Source organism: Rattus norvegicus, chromosome 10, assembly GCF_036323735.1.
Source record: "Rattus norvegicus strain BN/NHsdMcwi chromosome 10, GRCr8, whole genome shotgun sequence".
Classification (NCBI taxonomy): domain Eukaryota; kingdom Metazoa; phylum Chordata; class Mammalia; order Rodentia; family Muridae; genus Rattus; species Rattus norvegicus.
In genome coordinates this window covers 34,649,023-34,662,907 of record NC_086028.1, presented here as the reverse complement: position 1 = coordinate 34,662,907, position 13,885 = coordinate 34,649,023, and the positions used below count along the sequence as shown (strand labels likewise).

Here is a 13,885-nt window from a genome sequence, read left to right as displayed (position 1 = left end):
TCAAGACAGGGTTTCTCAAGACAGGGTTTCTCTGTGTAGCCCTGGCTGTTCTGGAACTCATGTAGGCCAGGCTGGCCTCAAACTCAGAGATCTACTTGCCTTTGCCTCCCGAGTTCTGGGATTAAAGGCTGTGCTATCACACCTGGTGGAATCAGTGCTTTTTAAAAGAAGCCTTGGGAGCTCATTTGCCTCTTCCACAGTGAGAGAATACAAAGAGGCGTTCAGGTAGGGATGAAGAAGCAGTCTCTCCCACATACCAAAACAGCTAGTCCTGTGAGCTTGGATTTCTCGGTCTCTAGAGCAATCGAAAATACCTCTCAACAAGGATTAAATTCAACACATGCACTGGGGGTGGGGGTGGGGTCACATTCTACTCCTTTCTAAACTGTGCCACTAATGATGAGAATGTCCCCACAGGGCACTGGTCAGATCCTCAGATGTTAAGGAAAAGGAGGTTAACCAAATTCAAACAAACAAGACAAAAAAAAAAAGTTGCACTGTCTTTATTGTAAACTTGCATAGTACATTGATTGTGTACGCTTTTAAATAGAGCAGGGTAGCCCCTATGGAACCACCCTCTTGTGTGGGGCATTTAAGGCTGGTTTACTATGAGTAGGGAGCCGGGACCAAAGTGCTGCCTGGGAATTAAAAAGAACCGTTATCTGATTACGCAGAAGTCAGGGAGCTGAGGGATCTGAGTCCATCTGAGAATACTGACAGGAGAGACTTTAACTGGGTTCAAAGGAAGCATAGCAAAAGGGTAGAGGGGACTCGGTGTCAGGAAACAGGAATCAGGAGCAGCTTGTGGAGGGAGAATAAGGAGAAAGGAGACAGGACTCATGCCTAGTGTCCAAAACCGAGATGAATGACACCTGCCACAATTGTGCCCAGAGACAGCACTCTGGGTAGCCCAGATGCACATCTAGGGCGCTACCATGGCTACAGAAAAGCCACACGTTAGAAAAATAACTTAAAAGCTATACAATCGTCATCATAAATATTTCGACTTTTAAAACTAGCTAGTGTTGGTTAAAAAAAGGTTCACAGTTACTCTGAAGAGAGCGGTATCTCTATTGCACAGTAGTGGAAAGTCTGCTCCCATCCCCGTGTGTAAACAATCCCTTCTCCTCAGTGACGTCAGGACACAGAGAAACAGCATTTGCTGTAAGCAAAGCACTTGGGTACAAGGCACATCAAAGCTGTCAAGCCCTACTGGAAGCATGAGGGGCCCATGGAGGCCCACTTCCTCTCCCACGTGGCATCTTTGCAGTTCCTCCAGGTCTTAAATCAGACTGCGGGTGATGATGGTCTTGTCGTGGAAGTCCTGTTCTCATTCCACAGTGACAGACTTGGCTAGGTTTCTCGGGAAGTCAACCTAAAAAGAAAGATAGGAGGGCAAAAGGTGAAGCTCACTTGATAAGGTCCTTGCTTAGCATGAAAAGCCATGGGTTCCTGCACCTCCTAAGGCAGGCACAGATGTACACACACTTGGATAGCAGGAAGATCGGAAGTTCAAGGCCAGCCTCTACCACATTTGTTCAGTATCTCACAGTGTCAGTAACAAGCTGTTTCTTCCCGATCATCTCCAACCATAATGTACCTAAACACCTCCATTTTGAACATGGATTCCTTATTACAAGAAGCTTCCTTCAACTGTCCAGCATTTACTTCACTCAATAAACATTTATCATGACTTGGCATGTTGTGTTATTCAATATATTTAAAAACAGGTAGCTTGGTGGGTGCTGCTAAAAGGTCACTTTTCAGGTACACATAGGATGGTGCTCTCTTGTAATCCCAGCACTCGGGAGGCGGAGGCCGACAGACTTGACTGCAGGCAATCAAGGTCTATATAACAAATCCCAGGCTAGGTTTGAGCTACAAAGCAAGAGCCTATCAAAATGAAGAAGCAGGGGCTGGAGAGACAGCCTAACAGATATCTTATTGGTCTTCCAGAGGGCCCCAGTTCCTAGCCCCTCTATCAGATGGGTCACAACTGCCTGTGACTCCATCTCCAGCAGAACTGAGGCACTCTTCTAGCCTCTGCAAGGAAACCTAGAAGGTAGAAGGATCAGAAGTTCAAGGCCAGCCTCTACCACATAGAGATTTGTTCAGTATCTCACGGGTGCTGGTAACATGCTGTTTCTGCACTCAAGTACTCACGAACCTCAAACCACACAGGCATATATACAATTAAGAAGAAAGCTTCAACGAGTGGTGGTGCACACCTTTAATCCCAGCACTCGGGAGGCAGAGGCAGGTGGATCTCTGTGAGGTTTGAGGCCAGATGGTCTAGAGAGCCAAGACAGTCCAGGGTATACAGAGAAACTCTGGCTTGTAAAACCAAACCAAACCAAACCAAACCAAACCAAACCAAACCAAACCAAACCAAACCAAACCAAACCAAAGAACAAAGCTTCAGTAAAAAGAAAATAAAAAGAACAAAGAAACAAACAAAATCTACCTTTTAGGATAGGGATGTAACTCAGAGAGAGTGTCTGCATATCATATGTAAGACCTTGGTTTGCCACCAACCCCAGAAAAATTAATTAATAAAAAAAAATCGTGGGGTTGGGGATTTAGCTCAGTGGTAGAGCGCTTGCCTAGCAAGCACAAGGCCCTGGGTTCGGTCCCCAGCTCCGAAAAAAAAAAAATCGTGTTTTTGGAAGAGTCCACATGATTTTGCAAGACTGTTACTTAGAGACTGAGAAGGAAATATGATTGGAGATGGGTAATAGAGTGGGCTTCCACTGGTCTGCAAAAAGATGTTTTATTTATATGTTAAGAAAAAATGAAACAAATACAACAAAAAGTTATCAAGTATCAATTTGATGATATACATTTAGGTGTGTCTGGGATATTGTTCTTTAGTTTATTATAGTTTTACAGGCTTCTCAAAATAAAATTGTAACAGCATCTATTTTCATTTTTTTACACAGTGAGTTAGTTCTTAAACCTTTGCTGGTGAGATAAATCATTTCTTTTCTGAGGTATAATCTGCATGTTAGCAGTCTCAGAAGGTCAACTCATTTTCTCCACAATGCTAGATCTTAAATGTGGGACAGAGATGTGCACACAAACATGATCACTGTGGTATTATTCATAAAAATGGAAAACTGGAGACAGCAGCCTCTTCAGCCATTATTCAGAAAACCATGCTAAAAGCCTGTAATGGCGGTCACAGAGATGTCTCAGGGGTTAAGGGTGCTTTGCTCTACCAGAGAAATCATAGTTAGGTTCCCAGCAGCCACATCAGTGGCTCATAACCACCTAGGACGTTAGTTCCAGGGGCATCTGATGGCCTCTTTGGGCTTCTGGGGGAATGGTGTACGTGGAGCATATTGTTGCATAGACACACATAGAGGCACATAAATAAAAACATAAAAGTAAAAAAGATTTCAGAGGAATACTGTACAACAGTTGAATGTTGCACCTAACACATTCATAAAGATGAAAAAAATTATAATACAAGGAAGAAACAGAACTTTGATACAGTAGTAATTTCTTGTTTCTCTTTGAAGCACGGGCTGCCTCACATTTGTAATTTGCCTGCTTCCGCCTCCTGAATGCTGGCTTCTAAGTGTGTTTCACCAGACCTGCCTTGAAAAAATGTTTATTATTTATTTTTATTTATATTTAGTTTGGCAGTTCTTAGGGAATCTAAACAACCTTAAAATGAAAGTTACTTTAAATGATATTAAAGGCAACTTGTCCATTACAAACGGCACAGTGACATATCTGTGCATCGAAACGGTACCCTGTGCCCATAAATATGTACAAATTTAACAAAAAACAAAAAAAGGCATTGATAGGAAAGAACCTTTAGCTCTCTGTTTCAACCCTTCGCCGTGCTTATGCGAACTTTAGACTTACATCATAACCTCGGAGGACAGCCAGGTGGAAGGACAGAAGCTGGAGTGGAATCACGCTCAGGATACCCTGGAGACAGTCCACCGTGTGGGGAAGTTCAATGGTTTTATATGCAAACTTGGAACTCTCCGTGTCATCCTTGGAGCACAGAATGATTGGGCGACCCTAAAGCAGAGAGAGGGGATCATAAAATACCTCGTTTCTGAGAGAAGCAAACCCTCTCTTGAGCCAAGTACAGTTCCTGGAATTTTCTGGAGTCAGTGCTGCTAGAGTGGTGACGTTACCAGTCAGGTCATGTGATTGCCACGTATAAAGGACAGCTGTGCTTCTTGATGTCTTTCTTCCCCTTTCCTGGTCAGGTGACAGCACCCTGCACCGTCATTCAGCATCCATTTGTTGACTGGGGTCAGTCACAGATGCCTTGTCCTGATCTACCCCTAACTCTTCATAATCGAGCGATGAAAACAGAACCACGAGCAAAGATGAATCTTGGGTATATGCCACAGGGGCAATAAAACATGAGTGTGGGGAAGTGATAAGTTTTATATGATGTTAATATTGACTGTCAACTTGACCAGATCTAGAATCACCTAGGAGACAGGTCTCCAAGCACATTTGCATGGGATTATCTAGATTATGTCAATTGAGATGCGATAATGCCTTCTGAGAGTGGGTGGCGCCATTCCCTTGGCTTGGGTCCTGGACTGCATAGAAAGGAGAAATTAAACTGAGGACCAGAAAATGCAGTTTGACTAGCCACTTCCTCAAACTCCTGTTACCATGATGGACTATATCCTTGAGCCATGAACCCAAATAAATTGGGTTTTATCAAGGTGTTTTATCACAACAACTGAGAAGTAACTAAGGAAGCTTGGGAGGGCAGAGCCAAGCAAACCAGGTCTACACAGCAAGTTCAAGCCGGCCTTGGCCTCATAGAAAGAGCTAGGTAGCTCTTCACATTGGATTATGAAGCTACTTTCGTTAAAAGCTTCTCTCCCCCCCCCCCCCCCAAGCAACCAGTGCAAAGAAAGGCTCAGAGGAAAGAGTGAGCTTGGCATGAGTGAGAATCAGGGCAGGTAGAACTCCTGGAACTCAGTGGGGTGTGGCAAGCGGTTCCATTCTGTGGAATGGGAGAGGTCACTGTAGTCTGATGGGAAGCACTGAGAGGGATCTCAGTAGGAAATGACCCAATTGCGTCTTTATACTAGCTCTCTAACCACTGCGCTGAGATCTATGTGGCAGTGGCTGGCTTAAGCACTTTACTGGAATTTGCCTACCTGTGACTTCGTGAACCTAAGTGGTCTCTGCCCTCCTATCTCCACGAGGCCAGAGAAATAATCAATCTGGCTGGTTAGTTCCTGGGAGGGAGCCAATCTACCTTCGGACAGATGAGCAAACAGAAGTGTCACTACTCACACTGGGCCCCTTGGACTATATTTGAGTTTATTGCTATCAAGATAATTCAGTTTCAGGACGGGGACTTGACTATACTCGAAAGATAAACCGTGATTAGAAAGTTGGAGCTTTGAGTCACCAAAAACAGAAGCAGGGCTGCAGAGCAAGTCCTAGCACATGGTCAATGATCCAGTCATCGCATCTTCGTAAGGAAACCACAAGGAAAGTCTGGAAGGAGCTCAAGGGAGCTCCCTGGTGACAGGCATCAACGTACCTGGAAGGGCACTCACTAAAAGGACATCTTGGACCTTCACACCACGGCTCGCTCCTCTGGGGCGGGCCCTAATAACACTTTAATGGTAAGCACTACACTTTCCCAGGTCCTGTGAGTTGCTCCAGAGAGTTACTGAACATGAGGGGTTTGGGGAACCTCCAAATTTGCAACCAGGTTTGGGTGCCCATAAGTTCCTAATGTGTGGGTTCCGATGGGAGGCCAGTCTTATGAAGAACTATGTACTTACTCTCTGAAGACTGACTGAACTCTGCAAAGTTAGCCTTAAATTTACATTACAGCAACCTTGGGAGGAAACTCCTCCCCTAAGATGCTGCCTTAGAAGCAACTCCTCTGTCTCCAGTCCTAGGATCCAGGGTAGCTCAGAGAGAGACTGGTCACTGGCCCTCACTAAGGACCTGGAGGATATGACCTCAGGCTCACTAGTTCCCTGCCAGACTTGCATGGTATTCAAAAGGGCCCAATAGGCCAGTAAGATGACCCAGCAGATATATCTCAGCCAATGAGCCTGAAGACCTGAATTCCAGCCTCAGGACCCACACGGTAAGAGGAGAGAAGTCATTCACGCAAGCTGACCTCTGACCTCCACACATCCACCTGGCATAGACCCGCCCCTCCTCCACATTAAAAAATAAATGTAAACAGAAGTGGTCAGAACAGGGCATGGTCACATCCCCAAACAGCAGCCAGTGATGATGGCATTGCCTGAGATGGGCATGTGTGGTACAGATGCCAGTGCCCTTAGAGAGCCCTCACCTGGCGGGCAGTGACCTGCTGCAGGGCATTCTGGCACTTGGCAAAGCAAGGATCCTTCATGATCACCATGATGACTGGCATCTGCTTGTCGACGAGAGCAAGGGGCCCGTGCTTCAGCTCTCCGGCCAGGATACCTTCTGAATGCATGTAGGTTATCTCTTTAATTTTCTAGGGAGACACAAGTTGGGATCAGTTCACACTGGGGAGGCAGGGGCTGCCATACAGAAGGCAGTGGGACAGAGGGAAGCTGGAAGAGCGAGGTCATCTAGAGGATAAGAACTGAAGGTCTCAAGGCAGACAGGCGTATATATAGATGGGTCAACAGCATCGAGGGATGCTCCGGGTCAGGAGAGAGGATGGGCTGCCGAACAAAGCCCAGATAGTAACTTTGCAGTCCCCAGGCACAACAGCGACACCTCTCTTCAGTCCCATGCACAGCCATCCACCCAGTCTGGTTTGCCTTCACCCCCACCTCCACCCCCTTGGCGAGCCACGTGGCCTTCCCGGTCACCACAGATAATGGTGGCATTGTGTTCTGCTTAGATATGCCTTTATTCAATTAGCTGGTTAACCATTCTCCCATTTTTAGATCCTTAATCACATCTAAGACAGTTGCTTAGATTGACCTATCTAGTAAATTCCCACATTGTGGGTTATTAATTGAATTTTTCCCCCTCGTGCAGGTACATACACTTTCACTCACCCCCTAAGTCTTCATCATTGCACTGATGAGAATGTTAAAGAAAATATGCCTCCACTTACGTGTCTAGAACTAGTTAGTTATTTTGGGTCAGGCAAACCCCGAGAGGAATGAGGTTCCTTCTTGGAGACCACAGACAGCTGGAGTGCTGGCCTCCAAGTGACCACACAGGGACCATTGACTTGTGCCAGCAGCAGCCCTAAACACTCCTTTCTTTCCTCAAAGACCAACTTGGGGACACAGCTGAATGTGTATCTTTCATCAGCGATGCTCTGCCGCCGCCGCTGACCCCCACAGCCAGAGAGCAGAACCATCGAGAGGCTCAAAGTTCACCCTGCCCAGTCTTTGCCTCTTCTGTGTCCCTGTATGCCTGGTGCTCTGTTCCGTAGGCAGGAGTCAGACTCTTGTAAGTAAGCCCAGTTCACAGTGCAGGGACCGACTGATGTAAGATGTACATTGGCTGATCTTTATACTTAACGTGGTGGGAATTTAAAATTCCACAAAAAAAAAAAATCCCCCAAAACCCCTTGGGCATGTGCGTGAGACGGTTTTTAGATTGGGTTCACAACGAAGACCTGCCCTAAGTATGGGTGAGGTTGTTCCATGGGCTGGGGTTCCTGAACAGAATAAAACGCAGGAAGTAAGCTGAAGGCCGCATCCGTCTCTTGGTACTCTCTGATGGTGGACAGTGTGGCCGGCTACCTCGTGCCTTCTCGACCGCGATGGGCTGTACCCTCGTCTTGTGAGCAAAACAACCGCTTCTCTTCCTCAAGTTGCTTTTATCAGGTCTGTCTTGGCAAGGAGGGAAGTAACTGACTCATAGATTTAGTCTCTGTCCCTTTCATTGTGAAGCATATAGTCCCCTAATCTTACAATGTTCAAAGCGAGAGGTGTTTCCTTGCTAAGGACAGCTACAGGATGGGTCTGTACTATCTAGAGCCAAGCAGGCATAGAGAGCTGGGATTTTCCACTTTACACATCCTTGCATAGCACAGCAGACTGTGGCTCAAGGCTGGGTTCATCCTCAGAGGCCAATGACTAAGTCATTTAAACCTGTGTAAGGAAGCCGCCATAGAAACACGAAAAGGATGTCTGGGAAAGCATCTAGATCTCTGCACAAAAGGTTCTGGAAGAGTGGCAGGGTCAGAGCCAACAGGGAAACACCTGATCTATCCCCAGACACCTTGATCGGTGTTATCTGTGCTGTATCTGGGCTCCACCAGTATCCTTGGTTCACAGTGTTTACAACAGGCCAGCGACACGAGGGAAGAATTACCATCTATAAGATGCCTATGTTGAAAGTTGGCACTCGGTGGTCAGTTTACTCCCAGCTGCAACCACCGGGAATACTCCCTGAATGTCTTTGGCTCATTTCTTGACTGGGTATGATAAGGAGAGGAGCCAAGATGCTTGGTACCCCTGTTATGGTTGCCAGCGCTGTCTCAGCTGGAATATGGGATCCCTTTTGCCCCACATGAGCATTCTGGTCTATAAACATCGAACTAATGGTGAGAAGTGTGTGAGCCTAGACTCAGCCGTGCCATTTTTGCTCTTCCAGCACCGTGCCTCAGCCCCATCCGTTTTCTCTCACACTGGGAATTTATTGTCAGGGCACAAAATGACTAGTCATAGATTAAAAAAAAAAAAAACAAAAAACAAAAAAAACAAAAACTCGCTCACCGCTGTGGGAATACAAGCTCTGTCCCCTTTGGGAGTTTGAGGGTCACAAGAAAGATCTGTGGAGACCTTGCAATTTTCAACTACCAAAATTCTTTCCCTGTGGGTTGCTTGTGGCTCAGTTCCTCTATGCAATCTGTGTGTATAGGTGTCTGCATATGCCCCTGTCTGGTGTGGTGTGTGCGCAAGTGTGTGTTAGAGTGTATGTGGGTGGTGTCATTCCTCAAGAGTGTGTGTGTGTGTGTGTGTGTGTGTGTGTGTGTGTGTACACCTGAGTGTCATTCCTCAAGAGTCATCCAGTTTTTACACATGGTCTTTCACTGGAACCTGATGCTCCCCAAATAAACCAAATTGGCTGACCGGTGAGCCCCAGAGATTCTCCTCTCTCTCCCTCCCATGCTAGGGTTCTAAAGCATTTACCAGGTTCTTGTTTTTTGTTTTTTAACAAATAAATTGCCATACGCCAGGCACTTCAAGGAGCTTCACCCAATAATGCCTTGTTGCTTTCTCCCCAGTAGGCTAAGAACTCCCTGGGGACAGATCCCTCCTTCACCCATTTTTGTGACCCCAGGGTGAGAGCCGATACCCAACGCAGGCTCACGAAGGAGCCTAGTGGGTTTGTAACCTTCCAACCCCTACCTTCCAACGCTCTATGCCCTGTCCTCCTTCCCACTGGCTTCTTTCAGTATCTCCTAGGCCCACCCTTGTGTTGCCTTGGGAGACTGTGAGGTCAGCTACTGGAGGTGGAGGCTGGGCAGAGAGGGACTCACCAAGGCACCTTCCAGGCATGTGGCATAGTTATATCCTCGTCCCATCACTAGGAGTGACCTCTGTGTGTAGAGCTCCAGGGCCAAGTCGTGGATCTTCTCATCCAGGGATAATACTTCTTTGATCAGCTCTAAGCCATGCAAAGAGATAAGGGACAGAACCCAGTCACTCTGGCTTCCAAATATCCACCAGGCAAATCATCGGCTATGACAAGGTTTAGAGACTTAGGCTGCTCACGAGACCGCTTCCATACATATTTAGACAGGCTTTAGAGTTAGGTCTGCCGTAGTTTGGGATACCGTCCAGGAACTTGTCAGCTTAGCAGTTCCTGTTTGCGCAAGCATGTGTGTAGATATCTAGAAGATAGGCTATAAGCTCTCATCCCAGATTCACATTACAGGAAATAAACCAAGAGCCAGAGAGATGAAATTACTCCCTGGGAAGACACAGCACTGAAATTCTAAATGAACTCCTCAGTTCCTTGCCCTGGGCTGGGTCCCAAGGCGAAGTCAGTACAAGTCAGACCCGTTGTGATCAAACTTCCTGGTCCCAGGACTCCCTTATACGCTTACAAATTCTTGTCATCCCCCAAGAGCCTATGTTCTCGTGAGTTATAGCTCCCAATATTTAATTGGATTTGAAAACAACGCTAATCAGCCCGGCATGGCAGCGTATGCCTTTAATCCTGGCACACAAGAGAGGTAGAGACATGTGGATCTCTGAGTTCAAGGCCAGCCTGGTCTACCTAGTGAGTTCCAGGACAGCTACATAGTGAGACCCTGTCTCAACAACAACAACAATAACAACAACAACAACAACAACAACAACAACAACAAAAGAAAGAATGACATATTAAAAACGTTTCTAAGTGCTGATTCATTAATTGCAAAAATAATAAAAAACTTATACTGATATGTTTCTGAAAAAAATTAAAAGTTTGAGAAGATTGGTATTCAAAGGACTCTTGTGGGCCTAAACATGGTTCTGGCAGTCCTTACCCTTCTTCTCATTCCCTTATGTGGCCAATTCCTCCCCCTGAGGCTGACCACCAAGGTCCAGCTACCAAGAATGGAGTCCAGCAATCAAGAGTTCCCTTTGGCGACCTTAATTCACATGCCAGTCAGAAGGAACCACCTCCTCCATTTATAAACTGCCTTTTGCCTATAGGCCAAGCCTGTCTCCTTTCCCTCCAGAGGCAGTCCTTTGTCCCTCAGGGCAAATATCCCTTCCCCCTTCTTCCTTGTTCCTTTCCCTTCTCCCTCATCCTGTATCTCCTGTCTTTGTCCCTCATTCCCTGCCCTTTGTCCTTCTGGGGCAAATAAATCTTTTTTTGTGCTGAGAACTTGATCTTGGAATGTTTTATGCTGATTTTAGTCCTTTCAGTATTGTTGATTTTTTTCTTTTCTTTTCTTTTCTTTTTTTATTACATCCCAGCACTCGGGAGACAAAGGCAGGTGGATATCTGTAAGTCTGAGACTAGCCTGGTCTACAGTCTACAGAGTGAGTTCCAGGACAGCCAGGGCTGTTACACAAAGAAATCCTTTCTGGGAGGAGGGGGGGGACTGCAGTGGCGGTTGGGAGGAAGGGGGAAAGGGAAAAATAAAAAATAAAAAATATTTTATTATTTGTATGTGTGTGCAGACTGGAGAACAACTCGCAGGAGTCAGTTCTTAAATCATGGGGATCAAACTGGGGCTTCAGACTGGGCAAGAAGAGTCTTTACCTATTTGAGTGGTCTTGTCAGCCTAAAATCTTTATGAATGTTTTAGCATCTGACATTTTAGTAAAAGAGGTGACAACATATCTGTTTTTGCATTTAACCTATTGTGATTTTTGTCATTATTATTTTAATATGTTCCCAAACCTTATGAAGATTTATATTTGGGAAAGGGAAAGGTTTAAAATGTCTTCAAATAGTTGGGAGTGTTCTTGGATTCTGCATCAGACGAGAAGCGGATAGTTTCTTTTCTTTTTTTTTTTTTTAAGTTTTATTTTATATATATGAGTACACTGTAGCTGTCTTCAGACACACCAGAAGAGGGCATCTAATCTCATTACAGATGTTTGTGAGCCACCATGTGGTTGCTGGGAATTGAACTCAGGATCTCTGGGAGAGCAGTCAATGCTCTTAACCACTGAGCCATCTCTCCAGCCCTGATAGTTTCTTGAAACCGGGAGTTGCAAGTATGGAATTTGAAACATAGATGACATTTCCCTACTTTGTTACATTTGACCTGATTTGCACCTAAATGGCTCTTTCACTCAATTTGATGACATCTTGCAAAGGCCCAGAGCTAGACGAATCTAAAAATGGACACATTTAGTTACCAAAAATCACCTCTTTAAAATCGCCGACTTCTTAGTTTAAAAAAAAAAAAAAGGAAATTGGTTAAGTTAGTGACAAGCTTTCCAAATTCTAAATGATGACTGGAAAGTTGACCTTTATTATTGGCAACAAGCCTAGTTGTTTATTTTCTTTGAAGAGCCTGGCTAACTTTGTTCATTTTAAGGTAAACATCCGCCACTGAAGTCAGGTCAGCTTGCTACACTGGCACGGAGGGCTAGCAGGATGAGGTCAGATGCAAAGGTCCTTACTCTGCTGACAACTGAGGCTTTAAATCTTGGCCTAGAAAGATTTGTTAGGCTGGTTTGGTGGGGGTTTGTGGAGTTGGGGTGGGGTAGTAGGATTTATCATTGAGTAGAAAGGTCTGGCAGGAGAGAGGAATTAACAGCATTCTTTACATAAGAGTAAAGGAAGAGAATGACCCAGGGGAGCTCAATGGATTTGGAACTAAAGAAAACCACATTCTGGGACTCACCAGGTAAAGATCTGAGGCCACGGATGATCTCTTGTCTCCTGGTCTGTAGAGAAATTCGATCTTCAGACATCATCAAACCAAACATCACCAGAGAGATGAACTGGCTGGTGTAGGCCTGAGGACAAAGGGAGGCGGGGACTTTAGACAGCTGTCTCAGGTGTTTAAAGAGATAGGGGAGCTAAACAACAACAGGAACAATGGCAGGAGAAGACAAAATGAAGAGGAGAGGAGAGGAAGGAGAGGAAAAGACAAAATAATGACAAAATGAAGAGGAGAGGAGAGGAAGGGAAGAGAGGCCGGGGGATGGGGGGGGGAGGTGAAGAACCAGGTGCAATAGCAAGGGTACCCATATCTTCATGCTACCCCATTCCCCCCTCCCCCGCCCCAGGTTCTCCCTGGAGAATGCAACTACCTTGGTGCTAGCCACCCCAATCTCGGGCCCTGCGTTGATGTGGACGCCACAGTCGGTCTCTCGGGAGATGGAGCTGCCCACGGTGTTGGTGATGCCCACGGTCAGCGCACCGCGATCCTTACAGTATCGCAGCGCCAGGAGCGTGTCTGCAGTCTCTCCTGCAACAAGGGAGATGCTGTGAGTGAACTGTGGGACGCTGTAAGTGCTGGTGTTAGGCTATCGAGCATCCTCTTCTCCCCCACTCCCCTTCCTCCTTCATTCTGCCCTACTCATCCCACTTGGAAATTCAAAGCCTGGCCAACCTTTGAAAAAGAAAGCCCAGGCTCAGCATCTCTCCTGTTGTTTCTTAGACTGAATTTCATTACTATTTATATAGCATTATTTCTTCTTCTTCTTCTCCTTCTTATTAATTATTCCATTCGTTTGCATCTCAAATGATATCCCACTTGCCCCCTCCACCAACACCCCATTCCATGATATCCTACTTCTCGGTTACCCCACATCCGCCCTCCCCCCTACCCTTTGGCTGTATGAGAGTGCTCCCCCACCCACCCACACTCTGCAGCACCGCTCCAGCATCCCCCTATGCTGGGGTATCAAGCCTCCCCAGACCAACGGCCATCCCTCCACGTTGATCTTATTCCCTGTTTCCTTGAATCCTCAGGTCAACTCCATGGGAGTGGGCGTGGGTGTGGGCGTGGGGCTCCGTCCTCATTTCCCTTTAGGCTGAGGAGTTCAGAGAAAGGCAAACATAGTCCCATCCCAGCTGTGCCTGGGTACAATTTGCTGAGGTTCAATCACTGAAAAGCAAGACTACCCACATGGTGCTTCTCAAATAGAACCTTTCTGAAGGAAATATTTCTTGCAACCTCCCAGTGTGGACTCAAATTTACACCGCAACAGCTGTGTATGCACAAGCCAGCACCAACTCCCTACTTGTCAATTTTAAAGAAACTCAGAGCAATAGGAGGCCAGCCATAGTATGAAACCTGGTGAGTTTCCAAACCTGACTGTTCCCTCCATGTGTTCAATGAGTTCCTGACCTGTCCCCAAAACTGGTGTCACCAAGTGCTTTCAGGTGGGCTAATGCCCCTCTGCCTTTTTCTCTTTAGACTTCTGGATGACTCTAGGTCAGCATCCGTTAGAGAGGCAGGCAGAAAAGGAGAAAAATGGTGCTACCTGTGTCAGACTCTATC

The 13,885-nt window shown here is 46.1% G+C and overlaps 1 protein-coding gene across 1 annotated transcript in view; it reads right to left on the bottom strand.

Moving 5' to 3' along the window:
* Window positions 1-487: 487 nt before the first annotated feature.
* Gfpt2 (glutamine-fructose-6-phosphate transaminase 2) overlaps window positions 488-13,885 on the bottom strand; it is a 46,275-nt gene continuing 32,877 nt past the window's right edge. The window contains exons 14-19 of the mRNA NM_001002819.2: window positions 12,690-12,847; window positions 12,278-12,392; window positions 9,461-9,588; window positions 6,314-6,481; window positions 3,874-4,035; window positions 488-1,375 (exon numbers count right to left, since the gene is read on the bottom strand). Of these exons, the coding sequence (NP_001002819.2) occupies window positions 1,331-1,375; window positions 3,874-4,035; window positions 6,314-6,481; window positions 9,461-9,588; window positions 12,278-12,392; window positions 12,690-12,847 (776 nt within the window). The 3' untranslated portion in view covers window positions 488-1,330. The remainder of the gene's footprint in view (window positions 1,376-3,873; window positions 4,036-6,313; window positions 6,482-9,460; window positions 9,589-12,277; window positions 12,393-12,689; window positions 12,848-13,885) is intronic.